Consider the following 27,879-nt stretch of genomic DNA (forward strand, 5'->3'; position numbering starts at 1 on the left):
TATTGCTAGGATTTTTCTACTTAAGACAGTCTTTAAAGTAAAGCCACTTTGGCCTTTCTATCACTTTGTTAGTGGTTAATCTTGGTTCCCGAACTTTTGTGGCTCATCTCTGCAGTTCATCCTCTACTCACAACTATTCACAGTAACAGAACTTTTGACCAGGGGTGCCCAAACTTTTGCATGCCACTTTATATTTCTTTGACATTTCTAATCTGGCCTTTCGAATTCTTAATGCTGGTGAGTGGTTTGCATCTTGTGGTATGGCCTCTATATTTCTACTCTCAAAGTCTTCTTCAAAAGGTGGATTTTGATACATTCATCCCTTCCCTGTGGAGGTAGCTGGTGATGTCACTGACTGCTCTCGCATTGTTTGTGTCATTTACATTTACATTTACATTATGACTTATAGAAGTCCTTTGAATACCTCCTGTTTGAATACACCCAGTTGCAGAGGGTGTGGCACACCAAGTGTGGAAAGCTTGTTGATGAGCTTAGATGGCATCACCGTGTTGAATGCTGAGCTATAGTTGATAGACAGCATTCAAACATAGCTGTCTTTGTTCTCTAGTTGTGTGAGGGCAGTGTGTATTGTTGTGCTGACGGCATCCTCTGTGGACCTGTTTGGGTCAAGAGTGTCCGGTGTGATGGTCTGGATGTGACTCATGACGATTCTCTCTAAGCACTTCATCACTATTGGAGTCAGTGCAATGGGCCGGTAGTTCTTGAGACAGGTTTCTTTATTTAATTCAGGTATTGTACATCAGGGTTCAGATGCTTGCTTCATATACTATCATAAAAACTTTTTATAATATGAATTTTTTTGTGTGCATGGACTTTTTTATTTTTTTTGCATCTAAACTGTCTTTATGTTAAGTGTCCATTAGCAATGTTACATATTAATCTTTGTTTAAATATTAAACACTTGCTTTAATCAATGTTTTTAAACTGTAAATAAATCCAGAATGGCAAAGATGAACAAAAACCCTCAGTAAAATATTCTTGGTGGTTAATTCACAGAGGAAAGGCTGACTGCTGGGCGTTGCAACATTTACATCCACTGACCCGAATTTAGCTGATTAGCAACATTTAATAATAATTCACGTTTATGAACAAATTTTTTGTCCTGAATAAAATTCACATATATGCAGTTATTCATTATTTGGTTAACATTTAAACAAATATCAAATATATTATAAATAAAAAAATAGATCATTGTTTATTAGTGGTGCTGTTCATAGCTATTCATGTTAACTAATTCAGTAAATAATGCTGGTAAAGAGAACCCTCATTTCTTGAATTAACCACCAAGGGCAAATTAAATTAAACATGTTTATATTGATTAAGGTGGACCTAATTTTAGTCATTAATTGATTAAACATTAGTTAATGCAGGTTATTTTGTAGTTAACATTCAAACAATTATCGGTTAATGCCAATGTTCTTTATCTTGCTAGATTTATTTATGATGTATTAATGCTGCGGTTTCTGTAACCTTCCTCTTCATTGTCCATTTCAGTGCCAGTTTTTTTTTCTCCAGGTAAACAAGATGCAAGGACTTAAATGTATTTGATGCAAATTTATTTATTTAGTTTATGCATGAACATTAACAAGAAACATATTATATGCTTGCTTGTTGGTGCCCAGTGATGTTGGTCTTCATCTTTTATTCAGCCACTTCTTTGATCTAAAAAGTTATACACATTATTCTAAAACCTTTAAATATGCACTAGGTTTTTGTTTTAAAAAATTCTACAATTGAAATAAAATTTCTTCATAAAGTAGAACATACTTTTCCAGCATCTCTGCTCTTGACTCTCAGCTTGTTGACCTGGGACTCAGCAATGTCAGCACGCTCCTGAGCTTCCTCCATCTCATGCTGCACTTTCCTGTACCTGGACAGGTGAGTGTTGGCCTGCTCCTCCTGTGAGAGTGATGGACAACATCACAGTTAGTGCTGGTAATACGGAGTATATATGGACTCAAGCACATAGTGAATGTAGGGTGTATTTAATCCATTAGGAAACTTACAGCCTCCTCAGCCTGCCTCTTGTAGGCCTTCACTTTCAGCTGCAGTTTGTCCACAAGATCCTGCAGTCTGCTCACATTCTTCTTGTCCTCCTCAGTCTGAAGAGATTGACCTTAATTTAGATTTTATTTTACTTGCAGTTATATAATCTACCTGTACTTAAGTACACGTAATACCTGGTAGGTGAGCTCCTTCACTCGTCTTTCATATTTGCGGACACCTTTGACAGATTCAGCACTACGTCTCTGCTCAGCCTCGACTTCACTTTCCAGCTCACGCACCTAGAAGAGACATTTTGTTTTGTGAATGTGGCTTAGAGAACAAAGCATCCTATGAATAAACGCATTGGATATTTCTTTTCACAGTATAATGAGTTCAAGGTACCCTAGATTCCAGTTTTTGGAGCTGCTTCTTTCCACCCTTCATTGCAAGACTTTCAGCCTCATCCAGACGGTGCTGTAGATCTTTGACTGTAATCTCAAGGTTTTTCTTCATCCTCTCCATGTGAGCACTGGTGTCCTGCTCCTTCTTCAGCTCTTCTGCCATCATGGCAGCCTAGTGTACGAGTCATGAAAGTGTCAGGTTTACTTTTCATGCATTTGTAAAGGACACTGGTGCAAAATCTATGTTCTTGAACACTCACATCTGTGATGGCCTTCTTGGCCTTGTCTTCAGCATTTCTGGCCTCCTGGACAATATCGTCCACCTCACCTTGAATTTGAACCAGGTCAGTCTCAAGCTTCTTCTTGGTGTTTATTAGACTAGTGTTCTGTTGTAACAAAACATGAAGACCATTATTATAATTTACCAAGCGATGTGAAATGGAAAGCAAAATTCCATGGTGCAACAGCTAACCTGAGAGTGCAGCAGTGTCACACGCTCACTGGCATCAACCAGCTCCTGTTCAGCCACTTTGCGGCCTCTCTCTGTCTGCTCCAGTGCAGTTCTGAGTTCCTCAATCTCTGCCAGCATCAGGTTATTCCTGCGCTCCACCATGGCCACCTGCTCCTTCATTTCTTCCTGTCCTCTGACAGCATCATCAAGGTGCAGTTGGGCATCCTGATGTAAATAGAATAGATGTTAATTGATGCCTCAATATAGCTAACTTTTAACCATTGAAAAACAAATGGAGGTGCACCTTGAGCTGTCCTTGGACATTCCTGAGCTGTTTCTGTGCCTCAGCAGCCTGGCGGTTGGCATGGCTCAGCTGAATCTCCATTTCATTGAGATCTCCCTCCATCTTCTTCTTGACCCTCAAAGCATCATTCCTGCTCCTGACCTCAGAGTCCAGAGTAGTCTGCATGGACTCAATCACCCTCTGGCTGTTTCTCTTGATCTGCTCCATCTCTTCATCCTTCTCAGCAAGCTTCCTGTCAATCTCACTCTTTATCTGGTTGAGTTCAAGCTGGACACGAAGGATCTTGGCTTCCTCATGCTCAAGTGTGCCCTGAAGAATTATGTTGGATATTAAGCAATTTGGTGCCAACCCATTCTCATTTTCTGATATGGGGAGTTCATATGCAGTTTTACCTCAGCTTCCTCAAGCGCAGTCTGGATTTCTGATTTCTCAGTTTCCGCTGTCTTCTTTGATTTCTCCAGCTCATGGATGGTCTTTCCAGTCTCTCCAATCTGTTCAGTCAGGTCAGAGATCTCCTCTGTAGGGGAAGAAAAATCCAGTTGAATGTTTATATATATATATATATATATATATATATATATATATATATATATATATATATATATATATATATAATCTCTGTATACTAATTCCCAGTATTTTACTGTAGTTCTAAACAATATGTGTAGTTATATTTGAGTAACATACGCTGCAGATTCTTGTTTTCTCTCTTCAGGGTCTCGAGATTGTCCAGAGCTTCCTCAAATGAGTTCTTCATCTTAAAGAGTTCAGTGCTAAGTGATCGAACCTCTTTCTGAGCTCCTTCCAGTTCAGCCTGGCTTTCTTCATACTTCTGCTTCCATTCTGCCAAGACCTGAAAATGTGGAGGACAGTTACATGCTATGCTAGCTTTAGAAAAATCAACACAGGCTAGTAGACCACGTTGAGTTGACAGATGCTAGACCTTATCAAAGTTCCTCTGTTTCTTGTCAAGATTGGCAGCCACGCTATTGGCTCTCTCAACATCAATCATGAGGTCCTCCACTTCACCCTGTAGTCTCTGCTTAGTCTTCTCCAGAGAAGCACACTTGGAGTTCATAGCTTCAATGGCTTCCTCTGCCTCTTGTAGACGCTGAGCAAGCTTTTTCCTGTAAAAAAGTATCTAAGATCTTTAGTTTATATTTGGTTATGTAAACATTCTTAAGTTTAAATATATATATAGTGTATATTTTTCTGTCTTATTATTTCATTTACTTGGCCTCTTCAAGCTCCTCGGTACGCTGGATGGCATCAGTCTCATATTTGGTTCTCCACTGAGCCACCTCACTGTTGGCCTTGGACATTCCACGCTGAAGCTCAGCCTTGGCCTCTTGCTCTTCCTCAAACTGCTCTCTGAGCAGATCGCAGTCATGTCTGGCTGATTGGACAGCATGGGCCAGAGCGTTCTTGGCCTGTACGCAAACAGTAAAGTTAGTTAAATCTATTCTTGTTAATGTGTTCTTACTGGTGTATTTACAGACTATATGCAAAATGTATTTGTCAGATTTACTTAAAACTATCCATGTTCTACCTTGACTTCCTCCTCAATGTGTCTTTTGAGTTCCTCAATCTGCTGTGTGTAAGCTTGTTTTCCCCTGGTCAGCTGAGAAACAAGTGCTTCTTTCTCCTCTAGCTGACGGCCAAATTCACCTTAAATATGATTGTAAATTATGTTACCAGAATTGATCATGTGATTGTAGAATTTTCTGGTTTATTGCGATTTAATTTACCATTCTCAGTCTGCAGGCGTGCTTTTTGTGTGCTGATGTCATTCAGTTGACGAACATGTTCATCATTCTTAGTCTTGAGTTCACTCAGCTGGTCCTCTAGAGTGCGGCACATCTTGTCTAGGTTAGCCTGGAAAAAGAATCATTTGTATAAAATGCAAATATTGTAGCAAAATCATGACTTGTCTACGCTGTGTGTGGGTAAATACTTTGAAATTTAACTCTCCAGTTAGTTGTTTGTTTAAATACGATGGTGTTTCATTATAAGGATTGTACAGTATTTAATTAATTTTCTTATTTTTATTTCCTGTTTTTGTATCTTAATGTCAATTGTAAATACCTTTGATTTTGCCACAGCCTCCATGTTACTGGAGAGGTCATCTATCTCCATTTTGTATTCACTCTTTTCCTTCTCCAGCTTCTGTTTGACACGCTGAAGGTTGTCGATCTGCTCTCCAAGCTCAGCAACGCTGTCAGCTTGTTTCTTGCGGAGTGCAGCAGCTGTGGCTTCATGCTGCAGAGTGGACTCTTCCAGATCACGTCGCATTTTCTGGAACTCCGCCTCGCGCTTCTTGTTCATCTCGATCTGAGCAGCGGTGGCACCTCCAGCTTCCTCAAGCCTCTCACTGATCTCCTCAAGTTCCCTGGAGAGATCAGCTCTCTGCTTCTCAACTTTAGCACGAGCTGCACGCTCAGCCTCAATTTCCTCCTCCAGCTCTTCAATGCGAGCCTGAAAGTTCGGTTTTCATACCTTAGACATTCTAATTTTAGAGTACAAGCCTAAATTTGATTATTTCTCACAGATGAAGTACCTGAAGCTCTTTAATCTTCTTCTGAAGCTGGGCACCCATAGACTGCTCATCTTCTATCTTACTTAGTAGCTGGCTTATTTCAAAGTCCTTCCTGTGTGGTGAAAAATGTCAGATGCAGTTACTTCTATTTTTATATTTTATTTTTTTTTTTTACATATTTTTCAGTGAAGTTTGATCTTTTATTTGTATTATGAATTGTATACTTCTTGATCTTTTCATCAGACTGCTGCTTGTCATTCTCCAGGTCCATTGTTGACTCCTGGGACAGTTTCAGGTCACCTTCAAGCTTCCTCTTGGCTCTCTCAAGGTCCATACGGAGTTTCTTCTCTTGTTCCAGAGAACCCTCAAGCTATGTATGTGAGAGTGTTAGTTTTTCACCTAATAATCTATAACACATTTATGAAATATTTCATTAAAAATAGAATACTAAAGTCTTACATCATCCACTTGTTGCTCAAGCTTGGTCTTTGATTTGGTCAGAGTGTTGACTTTGTCTTCCTCTGCCTGGAGATCATCCAGAGTCTGCTGGTGTGCCTCTTGGAGGGCTTTCTTCTCCTTAGTGAGCTTGGCAATGCTCTCATCCTGAGAGGCCATCTCCTCAGTGAGGTTCTTGACCTGTGCAAAAGAGTAGCTTTTGTTATGTAGTTTTTTTTTATTTTTTATAAAGTAATAGGATTTACCTCTACCTGCATGTTAAGTGTAGAAGATATGCACTCTAATCTAATATGCATATTTTAAACCTCAATTACTGCTTGTTAATAACACTGATGAACACATTGATGAACGTTAAAAATTTAACCATAGTCACAATCTGGATTTTAGTAGCTGAATCAACATAAGTATGGTGTATAGCATCTGTTAATTTACAGTGCATTGCAACACACCAACCTTGTTCTCAGTGGCATGTTTCTCCTTTTCCACTTTTGCCAAGGTGAGCTCCAGGTCATCAATGTCCTTCTTCAGCTCAGAGCACTCATCCTCCAGTTTCCTCTTCTTGCCAGTCAGCTCAGCATTGATTTCCTCCTCATCCTCCATTCTCTCAGTAATCTCTTTGAGTTTAGCTTCAAGCTGGATCTTGTTCTTGATGAGCCCCTCACACCTTTCCTCAGCATCAGAAAGGTTTTCTGATTCCTGTTGATTCAGATGGCTTATTTTCATGACTTTTTTTTCTTTCTATTCTACAGAGACACCAACTAGACTTTAAATACTCACAGCTGATACTTGGAGTTGCAGGTCATTTTTCTCCTGTACCAGAGACACCATCTTCTCCTCAAGCTCTTTCTTTTTGGCCAGCGCCTTTGTCAAGTCCTCCTTCATTTTCTCAAAGTTCTCCTTCATAGATGCCATTTCCTTCTCAGTCTCTGCAGTCTTGAGCAGAGGCTTGATCTTGAAGTACACCTTCATCCATGGCCAGTGTTTCACATTCATGAATGAGCGGATGTTGTATTGGATGGAATAGATGGATTCCCTGGAATTTGAGTTCAGTTCCATTATTATCAAATGTGTATGTTTAATTAATGTATGTTTCGTTTGCAGTGAAATTAACATGCACATGGTATTTGTATTTCTTTGTTTTTAATTAAATTGCATATACCTCCTTTCCATCATTTTGACAAACTCCCTCCGCATGAGGTAGCCACGGCACAAAGCCTGAGTCATGGTCACTAGATTTGCAAGTTTATCATCTCGCATCTCCTCTAGGGTACCCAGCAGACCGGCTTTGAAGAACACCTACCAAGATTAGATATGGAACTATAAAGCTACATAGATCACATTTATTGGATATTACATTTTTTTTAAATATGAGATTGTAATTAATTAAATTATTGTAATAAATTATTTCAGATCATGCAAAGGAAAAAAAAACCCTGTTCACACAAATTTCTGGTAAAGTTCTAAAACTGTGTTGAAAAGTAATCTTAATCCTGTCTGAAGGACAAATGATCTTAAATCATTGTCCTTCATTTGTGTTTCATACTGTATTACAATCTGTTCTTAAAAATCAGATTTCATGGGTACCTTGGTGTGTCCAAACATATACTGGGTGTGGTCGACATCAACAGAGCCCAAGAGTTTCTCTGACGCTTTCTTGTTGTCAATGAATTGGCCTTCTGGGATGACACTGGCATTCAAAACTTTATACCTGTTTTCAAATAGTTAAATTGTATAGGTACATAAAAGAATTCATTCTTAATATCTGTAAAAATATCACAAATGTTGAAATGCTGTGAGTAAATAAATGACCTCTGCTTGAAGTCAGCATAGAGGATTCTGCTGGGAAATCCCTTTCTGCAGATTCTGATACCCTCCAACACACCATTACACCTCAACTGGTGGATGACCAGGAAGTTCTCCATCAGACCTAGGGTGTTCAGTGTAGTGGTACAATATTTAGCAAAAACTCTTGCAGTGAAAGACATTCATAGGTATGTTGTTGTGTATTTACTAGTAAAAATGTAAGAAAATAAGAATACCCACCTGGAGTCTTGGACTCATTTGGAATCAAGCAACGCACAAAGTGAGGGTGAGTGCTCCTCAAGTTGGTCATCAGCTTACCCAAGTTCTCCTGTGAGTTTTACATTCAGCGGTTTAGCAATAATAATAACAATAATAATAATAATAATAATAATAATAATAATAATGATAATAGCCTGTCCACATCTAAACTGGAATAGAGTAAACCAAGGTCAACTACTATAAATTCAATAATATTAATCTTTGCATAAATTCTGAACTACTTGGTGATTGCAAAGCACATTTTCGGGAAACAAATTTAATGTTACAGATTTTAAAATGTTAAAGGAATTGTGAGGATGAATGGAGTTAAGATGGGAATCCAGCTAATATTTTTTGAAGTAGAATAACGAGGGCTTCCTACAAACACAAGCAGAGGAATTGTAAACTCTGGTATGACGTGAAACTGATGTTTGCTGTTGGTTACACTCTGACAGGACTTTTGCATCTCTTATTTCAGCTTTGAGAGTAAATGTCATGTATTTCATCCTGTTGCTGAGACTAAAATGATTGTAAAATGTAGAATCTGTGAGTGGAATCCATCCACTCAACCTTTTATGTTAACATAGTTTCTGTTAAATTGTTCTCACCCTGAACACACAAGACACAGTCTGGAAGGAACCACCCTTCTTCTTGCCTTTCTTTCCACCAGTATCAGCTGTTGACAAATACAGATTAGTCGGTTATTGTTTTCCTTATTTTATTATACTCTTACTTTCTCAGTCCAGAAACATCTTAATTACTGAAAGTGAAAAGTCTGATTATCCGCTTATTCTGTGCTTGTATAGTGAAAATTATTAACCTTCTCAATGTTAATCTTACCATCGGCACCACCATGGGGTACATACAGGAAGCACAACAGTTTGTTTGCTGCTTTCTGGTACAGCTGCACAACAGAGTCATTCAGTGGATCCTTGTTCTTGTCCAACCAGCCGGTAACGTTGTAGTCCACAGTGCCGGCGTAGTGCACCAAGGCAAAGTGGGCCTCAGCTTTGCCTTTGGCAGGTTTTGGCTTTTGGAAGCAGGCACATTTTCCAAGGTGCTGGTCATAAAGCTTGTTTTTGAAGGTCGTGTCAGAAGCCTTGGGGAACATGCACTCCTCTTCAAGGATGGAGAAGATGCCCATTGGCTGTTGGTGACAGATTTTTCACGAGTGATCACTGCATTATTTCTGTTAAAAATCTTATTTTGTTGATTACATTGATAGTATTACTGAGACCACAATAACTTACCTTCTCAATGAGCTCAATGCAGCTAGCCAAGTCCATACCGAAGTCAATGAACTCCCACACAATACCTTCTTTCTTGTACTCCTCTTGTTCCAGCACGAACATGTGGTGGTTGAAAAACTGTTGCAGTTTCTCATTTGTGAAGTTAATACAGAGCTGCTCCATGCTGTTATACTGTTTCAGTAGATCAATATATTAGACATTGCCAAAGTATTGTTAAAAAACACTTCATGGAGAAAAACATTATTATTTACATCAAAGATCTCAAATCCAGCGATGTCCAGCACACCAATGTAGAACTCTCTTTGGTGCTTTGTGGCCAACATCTCATTGATGCGCACGACCATCCACAAGAACATTTTCTCATAGATGGACTTGCAGAGGGCACTGACGGCATTGTTCACCTGAAAATGTTATACATTGAGTTTTAGATGTTTGGAGATAACGCAGTCTCTTCTGATACTAAATAATGACACGTTACCTGAGGTACAGTCTGGCCTTTGGTCACAAACTCATTTCCGACCTTGACTCTGGGGTAGCATAAAGCTTTCAGCATGTCAGCTGAGTTCAGGCCCAGAAGGTAGGAGATTTTATCAGCAACTGAAGTCAAGAAAGCGATGTTATTCATTATTGATTCAGGTTACTTGTTCTAAAAAAAATCTTGTGCATATTTTTAAATGTACCCTCAGTGCCATCAGGCTCAGCCTGCTCCTCCCTCTGCTTCTGCTTGAACTTCATGGTTCCATGATGCATCACAGCACCGGTCAGCTTGTAGATGTTAATTTTCTCATCAGCGCTAAAGCCGAGGATGTCAATGGCCGTCTGTGTTGGAAAGCAAATTTAGAAAAAGTTGCAGTTTTTAATTGCTTAAAAGTTTTTAAAAATCTACTTACATCTGTGGCAACAAACTCCTCCACATCATCGATGCTCTTGACTGTGATTTCACCCTGGCTGATCATGGGGTAGTCGTAGGGGTTGGTGGTGATGAGCAGTGCCTCTGTGTTGGGCAAACAGTTAATTTTTTAAAAAAATTAATTGATTACTTAATTGGTTCATTCACACATTCAACCTGCTGAATGTTGTACCTAATGTAAAAAGACCCAGTAGCATTATGGCTTTGAAGTTTCCTTACCAAGCAGCTCTGGTTTGTGCCCAGTCATGAGCTGGTAGAAAATGTGGTAGCTTCTCTCAGCAGACAGCTGGAAGGTGACTCTTGACTTTTCCAGCAGGTCTGTTGAAGTTTTTGTAATGCATTCATTATTAAATTTACAGAAAGGTGTTTTTAACGGGTTTATTTCAGATTCACAATATAACATCTCAGATTCAGATGTTCCATACAGGTGTGTGGATAATCCTGGTCATCTGATTGCAGTGCAGATTTCTACACAAATGTTTCGTCATGCTTATATGCATATGCACATCAACCAGTTGCCACAAGAAATTCACACAGCTGCATGTAAGAATTAATGACAGAAACTTACAAGTTTCAATATCAGCTGAGGCCAGCTTGCCAGTTTGCCCAAAATGAATTCTGATGAATTTACCCTAGAAGGTAAAAGCATTGCAGATTACAGCAGTGTAGTTTGATATGTTTTTAATTCATGCTTATTGTGTTTTATGAACGGTTACAAGAGCTTATGTGTTTACTTACAAAACGAGAGGAGTTGTCATTCCTCACGGTCTTGGCATTACCGTAAGCTTCCAGCAGGGGGTTGGCTGCAATAATTTGGTCTTCCAGTGAACCCTAGCAACAGTAGCAGATGTTTATAACGGAAATTTGAGAAATACACTAGTAGAGGCTGCATGTAATAGAACAACTCACTTACCTGCATTTTGCCAGGCTCTGCCTTCTTCTGTCCAACCACGGCGATTGTTGCAAAGTACTGAATGACACGTTTTGTGTTCACAGTCTTTCCTGCACCAGATTCTCCACTGCGGGTGAAATGAGTAAGCAATGGTCTGCACTTTATAAAACAACAAGTGCCTCAGCACTTCCAATCCATATTTATAGTAAAAGGTTATTTTCATGTAAAAGATGGTCTTTACTCAGAACAAAGTAAAATGAAGCTTCTGTCAAATATGAGCTATAGTATGCTTTAAGTAATTGGGTCTACCATGTACCGTATTTGCAAGTTTGTAACTAAGGAACTTCATGGAAAATATGAGTTTTCAGATGTGAGCCTAAACTTACGTAATCAGGATAGACTGGTTTTCACGATCTAAAAGAATAAAGAGAATTGTTAGACAAGTTGCATCATTTATCTATCCATCTATCCATTTAAATAGATAATTAGTTTTTTCCGAAGTGGTTGGACAAGATCGTATCATACCAGTGAGCATGAACTGATAGGCGTTATCAGAGATGGAGAAGATGTGAGGTGGGGCTTCAATCCTCTTTTTGCCTCTGTATCCAGCCACAACGACTGAGTCGTACACTGGGAGCCACTTGTAGGGGTTCACAGTGACGCAGAACAACCCTGAGTAGGTCTGAAGGAGAGTCAAAGTAAATTTTCATTAGTTTGTGTCACTGCGCACTCTTCTATTTCTCTTTCATAATTGAGTAATTCTTTGTTAAACTTACGTAGATCATCCATGCTGCGTAACGCTCTTTGAGGTTATACAGCACAGAAGGTTCACTGAGGTGGGTCATCATGGCCATGTCCTCAATTTTGTCATACTTTGGGGGATTCATGGGAAAGACTTCATCTTCCTTAACTGTGACAGTCTGTGAAATAAAAGTATATGATATATTGCAGAACATCACATTTTGTTCTAGCATAAATTTAGATTCCTTCACCCTCTGTGAGATGAAATACTCTACATTACCGTGCATGTTGAATTAAAGGGTTAATTCAGTCTCAGACTTGTCACTTACTTTTCCGCACAGAGTTTCCACAGTGGCTTTGCCACCCTCTTTACTCTTCAGTGTACCCTTGAGATACAGCTCTGCTGCATCAGTCACATACACTGCAGTTTTGGCATCAAAAGGTCTGGTCTGAGCCTCAATCCTCTCCTTGTCTGGCTTCCGGAGGTAGATGGCCGCCGGGCCGTAACACTCCATTTCTCCATCCCCCATAGTGGCTTGTTACTGGGGAGTCAAACCATACTTCTAATTCCGATAACATGCTCACTTGAGATAATTGATGTTGCCTATATCTGTACTGAACAGCAGTATAATATATGCACAGTTTTCACACTATTAGTAAATTTTCTAGATTTCAGTTAAAAATTTGACATTAAATTTAATTTTAATACACTGTTTTTAATCATACACTGCCAACTTTCAATAAAAGCATTAACATCATTCTCATGTACTTGGTATTTTTAATGCCTTACCGTAGCTGATTACTGATGTAGAAATTAAGGACAGACCAGGACTGGCACTTGTTGGATACTGTAAGAAGTAGAAGAGAGTTTAGAGAGTGTCTGAAAATTAAATTAAAATTAAATATATTATCAAAATTTTCCAAGAACTTTAAAAAACAACAACCATTTTTTAAAGTATGATCAACATTAACATTTAAGACACATGTAATGCCTCACCTTTGCAGGGTGCTTGGGTAGCCTCAGTGTTTGTGGGACTGTCTTATATAGTGATCTTAATGTTCACTCAGCAGAACCAACCAGCTAAGTTTGGTCATGGATTCAACATCCAGTGTGATGTTTGTTTGTGTATCACATTATATTATGAAATATTCATCTTCTGTGGAAAGGTTATTGCAGTGCTTGGTTTTTATTATATTGTTAATATCTGGGAAATAATTATTTTCTTTGACCTGGTAAACAGGTAATAAACACTCTTTGTTATGGATACTAGTAATTTAAGTTGGTTTATACATTTAAAATGTTACATATTTGAATGCATAGATCAACCTCAATGTTAAAAAGGTTACAAATTTTGAATGATCTATATGATGGACATATATGGGCCTCTTGCCTGTCAAATTAAAATCTTCAGAGAGTTATTTTTAACTTTGAATGCTATGCTATGTTAAAACGAATCTAAGGTCACAAGAATTTTTAATGAGTTTGGCATTGAAGAACACCAAGATCAGGTTTATCACCGGTGTTCTGTTACAGAGACACAGCAATCTTTTCATGCTATAAATATATTTACAAGGCACAAACATCAGTCTTCTAAGGAAACTGGTAATATCATGTGTCCTTTATAAACTGCCAAAAAGATTCAATTCCAAGTTCCAGGTCTAAAAACAGAAGCAAAATGAATAATACTTTACAACACGTTCTCCCTACCTATTCCAAGCTGCCCACAGATGCAGAAATTTAGCGGTACATGTACAGATTTTCCAACCAAGTGCTAGAAAAAAAAACCCAATATGAAATATTAATTCATTTATTATCAGTAAGTGCTTTATCCTTATCTGTCCCAGAATTAGCATTAGGGATGAGGCTGTAAGCAACCAAGTATGGGACTTAAATTCACAAACTACATTTACTACTAGGAGCCAGTTTCCAGTTCACCTCACTATTTTTGAGAGTAGAATATCAAATGAACAAAAATCCAAATATCTGTTTCCAATAGCATTTCATAAAATGTAATATTAAATTGGCAGATAATTACTTGGCAGTACATGTTCAGGGGTTGTTGTCTGCGATGAACTGGATTCATAAATATATTTTCTGAAACCCAATCTTAGCTTAACCTGCTTATTCAGATATAATGCAGATATAGACACCTGTCTAAAGAGTTTTAGTCCCCTTCTGAAGTGTGTATAAAAGAGTTTAGCCAGACTCGCTACGACTTTCCCAGATGCTCTCTGGCAGTCTCTGAGTGAGTACTGGCGGATTTCAAATGTACCTAGTACCTACTATGAGTATTTTAGGTTCAGAGTAAAGGCTTATGGTTATACCAGTATGGTCAGTTATATTATTTCTCTATAAATTGTTGTGCATGGTTTATACCTTGTTTATAGCACATTAGCTAATCTTGCTGTTGGATTTGTTACTGTTGCCTTTGTATGTTTAATCTGATTGACACAATATTTATTTATGTAAAATCATATTTTAAACATTGTAAACATATGTAAATATTTAAAAACATACAACTAAATACATTTATGTATAAAATACAAAACCCTTTTTATTTCAGAATGTTCTGAAAATGGAGCAGCTAGTTTACAAGATCTTGATAATTAGTATTTTAATATTAGTGTAGAGATCATTGGGCAGTAGTTTTAGAACTGAAAATGTCTCCAAAATGATTTACTTATTTACTGTTGACCATCCTAAATGCCTGTCTTAATATTCACTTGGATGAAAGTCCTCTGTTACACACTGCAGCTGTGGCATCACACAGCATTCGCCTTGTTTATTTTTAGAGCCATGCAGCTTCTTTTTTTTTTTTTTGGATGAAGGTGGGCTATAGCACTGTGAATGCAAGTCCTATCTGAAAGACATCTTCTGTTCTTGTAGTGCATCATTACCTCAGTTTAACAGATGTAGTTGAAATTGCATGCTTTAGTGGAGACTGGTATCATCAGCAGGAAGCTACTGTAATTCATATTGCATTTATATTTTGCTTCATCTTTTCATCTTTCTAGCTATTGATTCTGAACAGTGATGCGTTACTCTGCGGTGTCTGTTGAACTGGTACCCAAGAAAACCTTTTCTGCACTTCAACAGGTAAGTGCTGACATTTTTTCTCACATAAAATTGATAAAATTCATAACCTGTTAGTTCCCAAAAACTATATAATTCACCTAATTTTAAATACTTTACACAACGTGGCAGTTTGCATTGTTTATCTAATTTTCCAAATATAAGTATTCTGTTTTGAAAACCACTGTAAAAAATGGAACTTTATCGATTATTAATATAATGATTTTAAAAGATTGATTCTTGATTACTTAATAAAATCATTTTAATAGTACACCACTTCTGTTTTTTTATTATGTTTTGAGATAATGTGTGATATCCTGTTCCCTTTCTCTTATCTCCAAATATTTTTGATAGTAATATGTAAGAATTTTTTTCCATGTAGGCCAGAAAATTCCTTGCTCTGTAACTCTGTCTAGGAATGTTAATTGTGTGGCAAGAAAATCACGTACAGTGTCATAGTGTTGGATGTGCTATAATTCCTTTTCAAACAATTATCGGTTAATGCCAATGTTCTTTATCTTGCTAGATTTATTTATGATGTATTAATGCTGCGGTTTCTGTAACCTTCCTCTTCATTGTCCATTTCAGTGCCAGTTTTTTTTTCTCCAGGTAAACAAGATGCAAGGACTTAAATGTATTTGATGCAAATTTATTTATTTAGTTTATGCATGAACATTAACAAGAAACATATTATATGCTTGCTTGTTGGTGCCCAGTGATGTTGGTCTTCATCTTTTATTCAGCCACTTCTTTGATCTAAAAAGTTATACACATTATTCTAAAACCTTTAAATATGCACTAGGTTTTTGTTTTAAAAAATTCTACAATTGAAATAAAATTTCTTCATAAAGTAGAACATACTTTTCCAGCATCTCTGCTCTTGACTCTCAGCTTGTTGACCTGGGACTCAGCAATGTCAGCACGCTCCTGAGCTTCCTCCATCTCATGCTGCACTTTCCTGTACCTGGACAGGTGAGTGTTGGCCTGCTCCTCCTGTGAGAGTGATGGACAACATCACAGTTAGTGCTGGTAATACGGAGTATATATGGACTCAAGCACATAGTGAATGTAGGGTGTATTTAATCCATTAGGAAACTTACAGCCTCCTCAGCCTGCCTCTTGTAGGCCTTCACTTTCAGCTGCAGTTTGTCCACAAGATCCTGCAGTCTGCTCACATTCTTCTTGTCCTCCTCAGTCTGAAGAGATTGACCTTAATTTAGATTTTATTTTACTTGCAGTTATATAATCTACCTGTACTTAAGTACACGTAATACCTGGTAGGTGAGCTCCTTCACTCGTCTTTCATATTTGCGGACACCTTTGACAGATTCAGCACTACGTCTCTGCTCAGCCTCGACTTCACTTTCCAGCTCACGCACCTAGAAGAGACATTTTGTTTTGTGAATGTGGCTTAGAGAACAAAGCATCCTATGAATAAACGCATTGGATATTTCTTTTCACAGTATAATGAGTTCAAGGTACCCTAGATTCCAGTTTTTGGAGCTGCTTCTTTCCACCCTTCATTGCAAGACTTTCAGCCTCATCCAGACGGTGCTGTAGATCTTTGACTGTAACCTCAAGGTTTTTCTTCATCCTCTCCATGTGAGCATTGGTGTCCTGCTCTTTCTTCAGCTCTTCTGCCATCATGGCAGCCTAGTGTACGAGTCATGAAAGTGTCAGGTTTACTTTTCATGCATTTGTAAAGGACACTGGTGCAAAATCTGTATTCTTGAACACTCACATCTGTGATGGCCTTCTTGGCCTTGTCTTCAGCATTTCTGGCCTCCTGGACAATATCGTCCACCTCACCTTGAATTTGAACCAGGTCAGTCTCAAGCTTCTTCTTGGTGTTTATTAGACTAGTGTTCTGTTGTAACAACACATGAAGACCATTATTATAATTTACCAAGCGATGTGAAATGGAAAGCAAAGTTCCATGGTGCAACAGCTAACCTGAGAGTGCAGCAGTGCCACACGCTCACTGGCATCAACCAGCTCCTGTTCAGCCACTTTGCGGCCTCTCTCTGTCTGCTCCAGTGCAGCTCTCAGTTCCTCAATCTCTGCCAGCATCAGGTTATTCCTGCGCTCCACCATGGCAACCTGCTCCTTCATTTCTTCCTGTCCTCTGACAGCATCATCAAGGTGCAGTTGGGCATCCTGATGTAAATAGAATAGTTGTTAATTGATGCCTCAATATAGCTAACTTTTAACCATTGAAAAACAAATGGAGGTGCACCTTGAGCTGTCCTTGGACATTCCTGAGCTGTTTCTGTGACTCAGCAGCCTGGCGGTTGGCATGGCTCAGTTGAATCTCCATCTCATTGAGATCTCCCTCCATCTTCTTCTTGACCCTCAAAGCATCATTCCTGCTCCTAACCTCAGAGTCCAGAGTAGTCTGCATGGACTCAATCACCCTCTGGCTGTTTCTCTTGATCTGCTCCATCTCTTCGTCCTTCTCAGCAAGCTTCCTGTCAATCTCACTCTTTATCTGGTTGAGTTCAAGCTGGACACGAAGGATCTTGGATTCCTCATGCTCAAGTGTGCCCTGAAGAATTATGTTGGATATTAAGCAATTTGGTGCCAACCCATTCTCATTTTTTGATATGGGGAGTTCATATGCATCGTTACCTCAGCTTCCTCAAGCGCAGTCTGGATTTCTGATTTCTCAGTTTCCGCTGTCTTCTTTGATTTCTCCAGCTCATGGATGGTCTTTCCAGTCTCTCCAATCTGTTCAGTCAGATCAGAGATCTCCTCTGTGGGGAAGAAAAATCCAGTTTAATGTTTATATATATATAAAATCTCTGCGTGCTAATTCCCAGTATTTTACTGTAGTTCTAAACAATATGTGTAGTTATATTTGAGTAACATACGCTGCAGATTCTTGTTTTCTCTCTTCAGGGTCTCGAGATTGTCCAGAGCTTCCTCAAATGAGTTCTTCATCTTAAAGAGTTCAGTGCTAAGTGATCGAGCCTCTTTCTGAGCTCCTTCCAGTTCAGCCTGGCTTTCTTCATACTTCTGCTTCCATTCTGCCAAGACCTGAAAATGTGGAGGACAGTTACATGCTATGCTAGCTTTAGAACAATCAACACAGGCTAGTAGACCACGTTGAGTTGACAGATGCTAGACCTTATCAAAGTTCCTCTGTTTCTTGTCAAGATTGGCAGCCACGCTATTGGCTCTCTCAACATCGATCATGAGGTCCTCCACTTCACCCTGCAGTCTCTGCTTAGTCTTCTCCAGAGAAGCACACTTGGAGTTCATAGCTTCAATGGCTTCCTCTGCCTCTTGTAGACGCTGAGCAAGCTTTTTCCTGTAAAAAAGTATCTAAGATCTTTAGTTTATGTTTGGTTATGTAAACATTCTTATGTTTATATATATAGTGTATATTTTTCTGTCTTATTATTTCATTTACTTTGCCTCTTCAAGCTCCTCGGTACGCTGGATGGCATCAGTCTCATATTTGGTTCTCCACTGAGCCACCTCACTGTTGGCCTTGGACATTCCACGTTGAAGCTCAGCCTTGGCCTCTTGCTCTTCCTCAAACTGCTCTCTGAGCAGATCGCAGTCATGTCTGGCTGATTGGACAGCATGGGCCAGAGCGTTCTTGGCCTGTACACAAACAATAAAGTTAGTTAAATCTATTCTTGTTAATGTGTTCTTACTGGTGTATTTACAGACTATATGCAAAATGTATTTGTCAGATTTACTTAAAACTATCCATGTTCTACCTTGACTTCCTCCTCAATGTGTCTTTTGAGTTCCTCAATCTGCTGTGTGTAAGCTTGTTTTCCCCTGGTCAGCTGAGAAACAAGTGCTTCTTTCTCCTCTAGCTGACGGCCAAATTCACCTTAAATATGATTGTAAATTATGTTACCAGAATTGATCATGTGATTGTAGAATTTTCTGGTTTATTGTGATTTAATTTACCATTCTCAGTCTGCAGGCGTGCTTTTTGTGTGCTGATGTCATTCAGTTGACGAACATGTTCATCATTCTTAGTCTTGAGTTCACTCAGCTGGTCCTCTAGAGTGCGGCACATCTTGTCTAGGTTAGCCTGGAAAAAGAATCATTTGTATAAAATGCAAATATTGTAGCAAAATCATGACTTGTCTACGCTGTGTGTGGGTAAAAACTTTCATTCTCCAGTTAGTTGTTTGTTTAAATACAATGGTTTTTCATTATAAGGATTGTACAGTATTTAATTAATTTTCTTATTTTCAGTTCCTGTTTTTGTATCTTAATGTCAATTGTAAATACCTTTGATTTTGCCACAGCCTCCATGTTACTGGAGAGGTCATCTATCTCCATTTTATATTCACTCTTTTCCTTCTCCAGCTTCTGTTTGACACGCTGAAGGTTGTCGATCTGTTCTCCAAGCTCAGCAACGCTGTCAGCTTGTTTCTTGCGGAGTGCAGCAGCTGTGGCTTCATGCTGCAGAGTGGACTCTTCCAGATCACGACGCATTTTCTGGAACTCCGCCTCGCGCTTCTTGTTCATCTCGATCTGAGCAGCGGTGGCACCTCCAGCTTCCTCAAGCCTCTCACTGATCTCCTCAAGTTCCCTGGAGAGATCAGCTCTCTGCTTCTCAACTTTAGCACGAGCTGCACGCTCAGCCTCAATTTCCTCCTCCAGCTCTTCAATGCGAGCCTGAAAGTTCGGTTTTCATACCTTAGACATTCTAATTTTAGAGTACAAGCCTAAATTTGATTATTTCTCACAGATGAAGTACCTGAAGCTCTTTAATCTTCTTCTGAAGCTGGGCACCCATAGACTGCTCATCTTCTATCTTACTTAGTAGCTGGCTTATTTCAAAGTCCTTCCTGTGTGGTGAAAAATGTCAGATGCAGTTACTTCTATTTTTATTTTTATTTATTTTTTTATTTTTCTCGTTTTTTTCAGTGAAGTTTGATCTTTTATTTGTATTATGAATTGTATACTTCTTGATCTTTTCATCAGACTGCTGCTTGTCATTCTCCAGGTCCATTATTGACTCCTGGGACAGTTTCAGGTCACCTTCAAGCTTCCTCTTGGCTCTCTCAAGGTCCATACGGAGTTTCTTCTCTTGTTCCAGAGAACCCTCAAGCTGTGTATGTGAGAGTGTTAGATTTTCACCTGATGATCTATAACACATTTATGAAATATTTCATTAAAAATAGAATACTAAAGTCTTACATCATCCACTTGTTGCTCAAGCTTGGTCTTTGATTTGGTCAGAGTGTTGACTTTGTCTTCCTCTGCCTGGAGATCATCCAGAGTCTGCTGGTGTGCCTCTTGGAGGGCTTTCTTCTCCTTAGTGAGCTTGGCAATGCTCTCGTCCTGAGAGGTCATCTCCTCAGTGAGGTTCTTGACCTGTGCAAAAGAGTAGCCTTTGTTTTATATATATATATATATATATATATATATATATATATATATATATATATATATATATATATATATTAAGTAATAGGATTTACCTCTACCTGCATGTTAAGTGTAGTAGATATGCACTCTAATCTAATATGCATATTTTAAACCTCAATTACTGCTTGTTAATAACACTCAGATTTGCAACATTGATGAACGTTAAAAATTTAACCATAGTCACGATCTGGAATTTAGTAGCTGAATCAACATAAGTATGGTGTATAGCATCTGTTAATTTACAGTGCATTGCATCACACCAACCTTGTTCTCAGTGGCATGTTTCTCCTTTTCCACTTTGGCCAAGGTGAGCTCCAGGTCATCAATGTCCTTCTTCAGCTCAGAGCACTCATCCTCCAGTTTCCTCTTCTTGGCAGTCAGCTCAGCATTAATTTCCTCCTCATCCTCCATTCTCTCAGTAATCTCTTTGAGTTTAGCTTCAAGCTGGATTTTGTTCTTGATGAGCCCCTCACACCTTTCCTCAGCATCAGACAGGTTTTCTGATTCCTGTTGATTCAGATGGCTTATTATCATGATTAAATTTGTTTTCTATTCTACAGTCTACCAGTCTAGTCTACCAACTAGACTTTAAAAACTTACAGCTGATACTTGGAGTTGCAGGTCATTTTTCTCCTGTACCAGAGACACCATCTTCTCCTCAAGCTCTTTCTTCTTGGCCAGTGCCTTTGTCAAGTCCTCCTTCATTTTCTCAAAGTTCTCCTTCATAGATGCCATTTCCTTTTCAGTCTCTGCAGTCTTGAGCAGAGGCTTGATCTTGAAGTACACCTTCATCCATGGCCAGTGTTTCACATTCATGAATGAGCGGATGTTGTATTGGATGGAATAGATGGATTCTCTGGAATTTGAGTTCAGTTCCATTATTATCAAATGTGTATGTTTAATTAATGTATGTTTCGTTTGCAGTGAAATTAACATGCACGCGGTATTTGTATTTCTTTGTTTTTAATTAAATTGCATATACCTCCTTTCCATCATTTTGACAAACTCCCTCCGCATGAGGTAGCCACGGCACAAAGCCTGAGTCATGGTCACTAGATTTGCAAGTTTATCATCTCGCATCTCCTCAAGGGTACCCAGCAGACCGGCTTTGAAGAACACCTACCAAGATTAAATATGGAACTATAAAGCTACATAGATCACATTTATTGGATATTACAATTTTTTTTTAAATATATGAGATTATAATAAATTATGTCATGTCATGCAAATAAAAAAACCCTGTTCACTCAAATTTCTGGTAAAGTTCTAAAACTGTGTTGAAAAGTAATCTTAATCCTGTCTGAAAGACAAATGCTCTTAAATCATTGTCCTTCATTTGTGTTTCATACTGTATTACAATCTGTTCTTAAAAATCAGATTTCATGGGTACCTTGGTGTGTCCAAACATATACTGGGTGTGGTCGACATCAACAGAGCCCAAGAGTTTCTCTGACGCTTTCTTGTTGTCAATGAATTGGCCTTCTGGGATGACACTGGCATTCAAAACTTTATACCTGTTTTCAAATAGTTAAATTGTATAGGTATATAAAAGAATTCATTCTTAATATCTGTAAAAATATCACAAATGTTGAAATGCTGTGAGTAAATAAATGACCTCTGCTTGAAGTCAGCATAGAGGATTCTGCTGGGAAATCCCTTTCTGCAGATTCTGATACCCTCCAACACACCATTACACCTCAACTGGTGGATGACCAGGAAGTTCTCCATCAGACCTAGGGTGTTCAGTGTAGTGGTACAATATTTAGCAAAAACTCTTGCAGTGAAAGACATTCATAGGTATGTTGTTGTGTATTTACTAGTAAAAATGTAAGAAAATAAGAATACCCACCTGGAGTCTTGGACTCATTTGGAATCAAGCAACGCACAAAGTGAGGGTGAGTGCTCTTCAAGTTGGTCATCAGCTTACCCAAGTTCTCCTGTGAGTTTTACATTCAGCAGTTTAGCAAAAATAATAATAATAATAACAATAATAATAATAATAATAATAATAATAATGATAATAGCCTGTCCACATCTAAACTGGAATAGAGTAAACCAAGGTCAACTACTATAAATTCAATAATATTAATCTTTGCATAAATTCTGAACTACTTGGTGATTGCAAAGCACATTTTCGGGAAACAAATTTAATGTTACAGATTTTAAAATGTTAAAGGAATTGTGAGGATGAATGGAGTTAAGATGGGAATCCAGCTAATATTTTTTGAAGTAGAATAACGAGGGCTTCCTACAAACACAAGCAGAGGAATTATAAACTCTGGTATGACGTGAAACTGATGTTTCCTATTGGTTACACTCTGACAGGACTTTTGCATCTCTTATTTCAGCTGTGACAGTAAATGTCATGTATTTCATCCTGTTGCTGAGACTAAAATGTATGTAAAATGTAGAATCTGCGAGTGGAATCCATTCACTCAACCTTTTATGTTAACATAGTTTCTGTTAAATTGTTCTCACCCTGAACACACAAGACACAGTCTGGAAGGAACCACCCTTCTTCTTGCCTTTCTTTCCACCAGTATCAGCTGTTGACAAATACAAATTAGTCGGTTATTGTTTTCCTTATTTTATTATACTCTTACTTTCTCAGTCCAGAAACATCTTAATTACTGAAAGTGAAAAGTCTGATTATCCGCTTATTCTGTGCTTGTATAGTGAAAATTATTAACCTTCTCAATGTTAATCTTACCATCGGCACCACCATGGGCTGCATACAGGAAGCACAACAGTTTGTTTGCTGCCTTCTGGTACAGCTGCACAACAGAGTCATTCAGTGGATCCTTGTTCTTGTCCAACCAGCCGGTAATGTTGTAGTCCACAGTGCCGGCGTAGTGCACCAGGGAGAAGTGGGCCTCAGCTTTGCCTTTGGCAGGCTTTGGCTTCTGGAAGGCGTTGCATTTTCCAAGATGCTGGTCATAAAGCTTGTTTTTGAAGGTCATGTCAGAAGCCTTGGGGAACATGCACTCCTCTTCAAGGATGGAGAAGATGCCCATTGGCTGTTGGTGACAGATTTTTCACGAGTCATCACTGCATTATTTGTGTTAAAAAAAATTTTAATTTATTTTGTTGATAACATTGATAGTATTACTGAGACCACAATAACTTACCTTCTCAATGAGCTCAATGCAGCTAGCCAAGTCCATACCGAAGTCAATGAACTCCCACACAATACCTTCTTTCTTGTACTCCTCTTGTTCCAGCACGAACATGTGGTGGTTGAAAAACTGTTGCAGTTTCTCATTTGTGAAGTTAATACAGAGCTGCTCCATGCTGTTATACTGTTTCAGTAGATCAATATATTAGACATTGCCAAAGAATTGTTAAAAAACACTTCATGGAGAAAAACATTATTATTTACATCAAAGATCTCAAATCCAGCGATGTCCAGCACACCAATGTAGAACTCTCTTTGGTGCTTTGTGGCCAACATCTCATTGATGCGCACGACCATCCACAAGAACATTTTCTCATAGATGGACTTGCAGAGGGCACTGACGGCATTGTTCACCTGAAAATGTTATACATTGAGTTTTAGAAGTTTGGAGATAACTCAGTCTCTTCTGATACTAAATAATGACACGTTACCTGAGGTACAGTCTGGCCTTTGGTCACAAACTCATTTCCGACCTTGACTCTGGGGTAGCATAAAGCTTTCAGCATGTCAGCTGAGTTCAGGCCCAGAAGGTAGGAGATTTTATCAGCAACTGAAGTCAAGAAAGCGATGTTATTCATTATTGATTCAGGCTACTTGTTCTAAAAAAAATCTTGTGCATATTTTTAAATGTACCCTCAGTGCCATCAGGCTCAGCCTGCTCCTCCCTCTGCTTCTGCTTGAACTTCATGGTTCCATGATGCATCACAGCACCGGTCAGCTTGTAGATGCTAATTTTCTCATCAGCGCTAAAGCCGAGGATGTCAATGGCCGTCTGTGTTGGAAAGCAAATTTAGAAAAAGTTGCAGTTTTTAATTGCTTAAAAGTTTAGAAAAATCTACTTACATCTGTGGCAACAAACTCCTCCACATCATCGATGCTCTTGACTGTGATTTCACCCTGGCTGATCATGGGGTAGTCGTAGGGGTTGGTGGTGATGAGCAGTGCCTCTGTGTTGGGCAAACAGTTAATTTTTAAAAAAAATTAATTGATTACTTAATTGGTTCATTCACACATTCAACCTGCTGAATGTTGTACCTAATGTAAAAAGACCCAGTAGCATTATGGCTTTGAAGTTTCCTTACCAAGCAGCTCTGGTTTGTGCCCAGTCATGAGCTGGTAGAAAATGTGGTAGCTTCTCTCAGCAGACAGCTGGAAGGTGACTCTTGACTTTTCCAGCAGGTCTGTTGAAGTTTTTGTAATGCATTCATTATTAAATTTACAGAAAGGTGTTTTTAACGGGTTTATTTCAGATTCACAATATAACATCTCAGATTCAGATGTTCCATACAGGTGTGTGGATAATCCTGGTCATCTGATTGCAGTGCAGATTTCTACACAAGTGTTTCGTCATGCTTATATGCATATGCACATCAACCAGTTGCCACAAGAAATTCACACAGCTGCATGTAAGAATTAATGACAGAAACTTACAAGTTTCAATATCAGCTGAGGCCAGCTTGCCAGTTTGCCCAAAATGAATTCTGATGAATTTACCCTAGAAGGTAAAAGCATTGCAGATTACAGCAGTGTAGTTTGATATGTTTTTAATTCATGCTTATTGTGTTTTATGAACGGTTACAAGAGCTTATGTGTTTACTTACAAAACGAGAGGAGTTGTCATTCCTCACGGTCTTGGCATTACCGTAAGCTTCCAGCAGGGGGTTGGCTGCAATAATTTGGTCTTCCAGTGAACCCTAGCAACAGTAGCAGATGTTTATAACGGAAAATTGAGAAATACACTAGTAGATGCTGCATGTAATAGAACAACTCACTTACCTGCATTTTGCCAGGCTCTGCCTTCTTCTGTCCAACCACGGCGATTGTTGCAAAGTACTGAATAACACGTTTTGTGTTCACAGTCTTTCCTGCACCAGATTCTCCACTGCGGGTGAAATGAGTAAGCAGTGGTCTGTACTTTATAAAACAACAAGTGCCTCAGCACTTCCAATCCATATTTATAGTAAAAGGTTATTTTCATGTAAAAGATGGTCTTTACTCAGAACAAAGTAAAATGAAGCTTCTGTCAAATATGAGCTATAGTATGCTTTAAGTAATTGGGTCTACCATGTACCGTATTTGCAAGTTTGTAACTAAGGAACTTCGTGGAAAATATGAGTTTTCAGATGTGAGCCAAAACTTACGTAATCAGGATAGACTGGTTTTCACGATCTAAAAGAATAAAGAGAATTGTTAGACAAGTTGCATCATTTATCTATCCATCTATCCATTTAAATAGATAATTAGTTTTTTCCGAAGTGGTTGGACAAGATCGTATCATACCAGTGAGCATGAACTGATAGGCGTTATCAGAGATGGAGAAGATGTGAGGTGGGGCTTCAATCCTCTTTTTGCCTCTGTATCCAGACACAACGACTGAGTCGTACACTGGGAGCCACTTGTAGGGGTTCACAGTGACGCAGAACAACCCTGAGTAGGTCTGAAGGAGAGTCAAAGTAAATTTTCATTAGTTTGTGTCACTGCGCACTCTTCTATTTCTCTTTCATAATTGAGTAATTCTTTGTTAAACTTACGTAGATCATCCATGCTGCGTAACGCTCTTTGAGGTTATACAGCACAGAAGGTTCACTGAGGTGGGTCATCATGGCCATGTCCTCAATTTTGTCATACTTTGGGGGATTCATGGGATGGACTTCATCTTCCTTAACTGTGACAGTCTGTGAAATAAAAGTATATGATATATTGCAGAACATCACATTTTGTTCTAGCATAAATTTAGACTCCTTCACCCTCTGTGAGATGAAATACTCTACATTACCGTGCATGTTGAATTAAAGGGTTAATTCAGTCTCAGACTTGTCACTTACTTTTCCGCACAGAGTTTCCACAGTGGCTTTGCCACCCTCTTTACTCTTCAGTGTACCCTTGAGATACAGCTCTGCTGCATCAGTCACATACACTGCAGTTTTGGCATCAAAAGGTCTGGTTTGAGCCTCAATCCTCTCCTTGTCTGGCTTCCGGAGGTAGACAGCCGCCGGGCCGTAACACTCCATTTCTCCATCCCCCATAGTGGCTTGTTACTGGGGAGTCAAACCATACTTCTAATTCCGATAACATGCTCACTTGAGATAATTGATGTTGCCTATATCTGTACTGAACAGCAGTATAATATATGCACAGTTTTCACACTATTAGTAAATTTTCTAGATTTCAGTTAAAAATTTGACATTAAATTTAATTTTAATACACTGTTTTTAATCATACACTGCCAACTTTCAATAAAAGCATTAACATCATTCTCATGTACTTGGTATTTTTAATGCCTTACCGTAGCTGATTACTGATGTAGAAATTAAGGACAGACCAGGACTGGCACTTGTTGGATACTGTAAGAAGTAGAAGAGAGTTTAGAGAGTGTCTGAAAATTAAATTAAAATTAAATATATTATCAAAATTTTCCAAGAACTTTAAAAAACAACAACCATTTTTTAAAGTATGATCAACATTAACATTTAAGACACATGTAATGCCTCACCTTTGCAGGGTGCTTGGGTAGCCTCAGTGTTTGTGGGACTGTCTTATATAGTGATCTTAATGTTCACTCAGCAGAACCAACCAGCTAAGTTTGGTCATGGATTCAACATCCAGTGTGATGTTTGTTTGTGTATCACATTATATTATGAAATATTCATCTTCTGTGGAAAGGTTATTGCAGTGCTTGGTTTTTATTATATTGTTAATATCTGGGAAATAATTATTTTCTTTGACCTGGTAAACAGGTAATAAACACTCTTTGTTATGGATACTAGTAATTTAAGTTGGTTTATACATTTAAAATGTTACATATTTAAATGCATAGATCAACCTCAGTGTTAAAAATATTCCAAATTTTGAATGATCAATATGATGGACATATATGGGCCTCTTGCCTGTCCAATTAAAATCTTCAGAGAGTTATTTTTAACTTTGAATGCTATGCTATGTTAAAACGATTCAAAGGTCACAAGAATTTTTAATGAGTTTGGCATTGAAGAACACCAAGATCAGGTTTATCACCGGTGTTCTGTTGCAAAGACACAGCAATCTTATCATGCTATAAATATTTTTACAAGAAGCAAACATCAGTCTTCTAAGGAAATTGGTAATATCATGTGTCCTTTATAAACTGCCCAAAAGATTCAATTCCAAGTTCCAGGTCTAAAAACAGAAGCAAAATGAATAATACTTTACAAGACGTTCTCCCTACCTATTCCAAGCTGCC

The 27,879-nt window shown here is 38.5% G+C and overlaps 2 protein-coding genes across 2 annotated transcripts; both read right to left on the reverse strand.

The window, feature by feature from the left end:
* Nucleotides 1-1,560: 1,560 nt before the first annotated feature.
* LOC128625260 (myosin heavy chain, fast skeletal muscle) lies at nucleotides 1,561-12,907 on the reverse strand. Its single transcript, XM_053653456.1, has 40 exons — nucleotides 12,800-12,907; nucleotides 12,339-12,551; nucleotides 12,045-12,188; nucleotides 11,794-11,950; nucleotides 11,655-11,682; nucleotides 11,290-11,395; nucleotides 11,115-11,207; nucleotides 10,945-11,008; nucleotides 10,596-10,694; nucleotides 10,357-10,460; nucleotides 10,147-10,285; nucleotides 9,945-10,063; nucleotides 9,718-9,867; nucleotides 9,467-9,637; nucleotides 9,057-9,363; nucleotides 8,825-8,892; nucleotides 8,199-8,286; nucleotides 7,965-8,082; nucleotides 7,740-7,863; nucleotides 7,315-7,451; nucleotides 6,933-7,188; nucleotides 6,609-6,851; nucleotides 6,159-6,335; nucleotides 5,924-6,069; nucleotides 5,721-5,811; nucleotides 5,249-5,638; nucleotides 4,912-5,038; nucleotides 4,713-4,831; nucleotides 4,397-4,593; nucleotides 4,107-4,290; nucleotides 3,851-4,016; nucleotides 3,556-3,680; nucleotides 3,164-3,472; nucleotides 2,881-3,084; nucleotides 2,669-2,794; nucleotides 2,410-2,580; nucleotides 2,202-2,306; nucleotides 2,028-2,123; nucleotides 1,789-1,920; nucleotides 1,561-1,683 (listed from the first exon to the last, which is right to left on the reverse strand). The coding sequence occupies exons 2-40, from the start codon at nucleotides 12,537-12,539 to the stop codon at nucleotides 1,663-1,665; spliced, it is 5,802 nt and encodes a 1,933-aa protein (XP_053509431.1). The 5' UTR covers nucleotides 12,540-12,551; nucleotides 12,800-12,907; the 3' UTR covers nucleotides 1,561-1,662.
* A 2,808-nt stretch (nucleotides 12,908-15,715) lies between these two features.
* On the reverse strand, nucleotides 15,716-27,054 carry LOC128625259 (myosin heavy chain, fast skeletal muscle-like). The gene is made up of 40 exons (XM_053653455.1): nucleotides 26,947-27,054; nucleotides 26,486-26,698; nucleotides 26,192-26,335; nucleotides 25,941-26,097; nucleotides 25,802-25,829; nucleotides 25,437-25,542; nucleotides 25,262-25,354; nucleotides 25,092-25,155; nucleotides 24,743-24,841; nucleotides 24,504-24,607; nucleotides 24,294-24,432; nucleotides 24,092-24,210; nucleotides 23,865-24,014; nucleotides 23,614-23,784; nucleotides 23,196-23,502; nucleotides 22,964-23,031; nucleotides 22,335-22,422; nucleotides 22,101-22,218; nucleotides 21,876-21,999; nucleotides 21,468-21,604; nucleotides 21,086-21,341; nucleotides 20,750-20,992; nucleotides 20,255-20,431; nucleotides 20,020-20,165; nucleotides 19,812-19,902; nucleotides 19,340-19,729; nucleotides 19,010-19,136; nucleotides 18,811-18,929; nucleotides 18,495-18,691; nucleotides 18,209-18,392; nucleotides 17,953-18,118; nucleotides 17,711-17,835; nucleotides 17,319-17,627; nucleotides 17,036-17,239; nucleotides 16,824-16,949; nucleotides 16,565-16,735; nucleotides 16,357-16,461; nucleotides 16,183-16,278; nucleotides 15,944-16,075; nucleotides 15,716-15,838 (listed from the first exon to the last, which is right to left on the reverse strand). Exons 2-40 carry the CDS (start codon nucleotides 26,684-26,686, stop codon nucleotides 15,818-15,820), a joined length of 5,802 nt encoding a protein of 1,933 aa, XP_053509430.1. The 5' UTR covers nucleotides 26,687-26,698; nucleotides 26,947-27,054; the 3' UTR covers nucleotides 15,716-15,817.
* Nucleotides 27,055-27,879: the final 825 nt, after the last annotated feature.

This window comes from Ictalurus furcatus, chromosome 21 (assembly GCF_023375685.1).
Source record: "Ictalurus furcatus strain D&B chromosome 21, Billie_1.0, whole genome shotgun sequence".
Taxonomy (NCBI): Eukaryota; Metazoa; Chordata; class Actinopteri; order Siluriformes; family Ictaluridae; genus Ictalurus; species Ictalurus furcatus.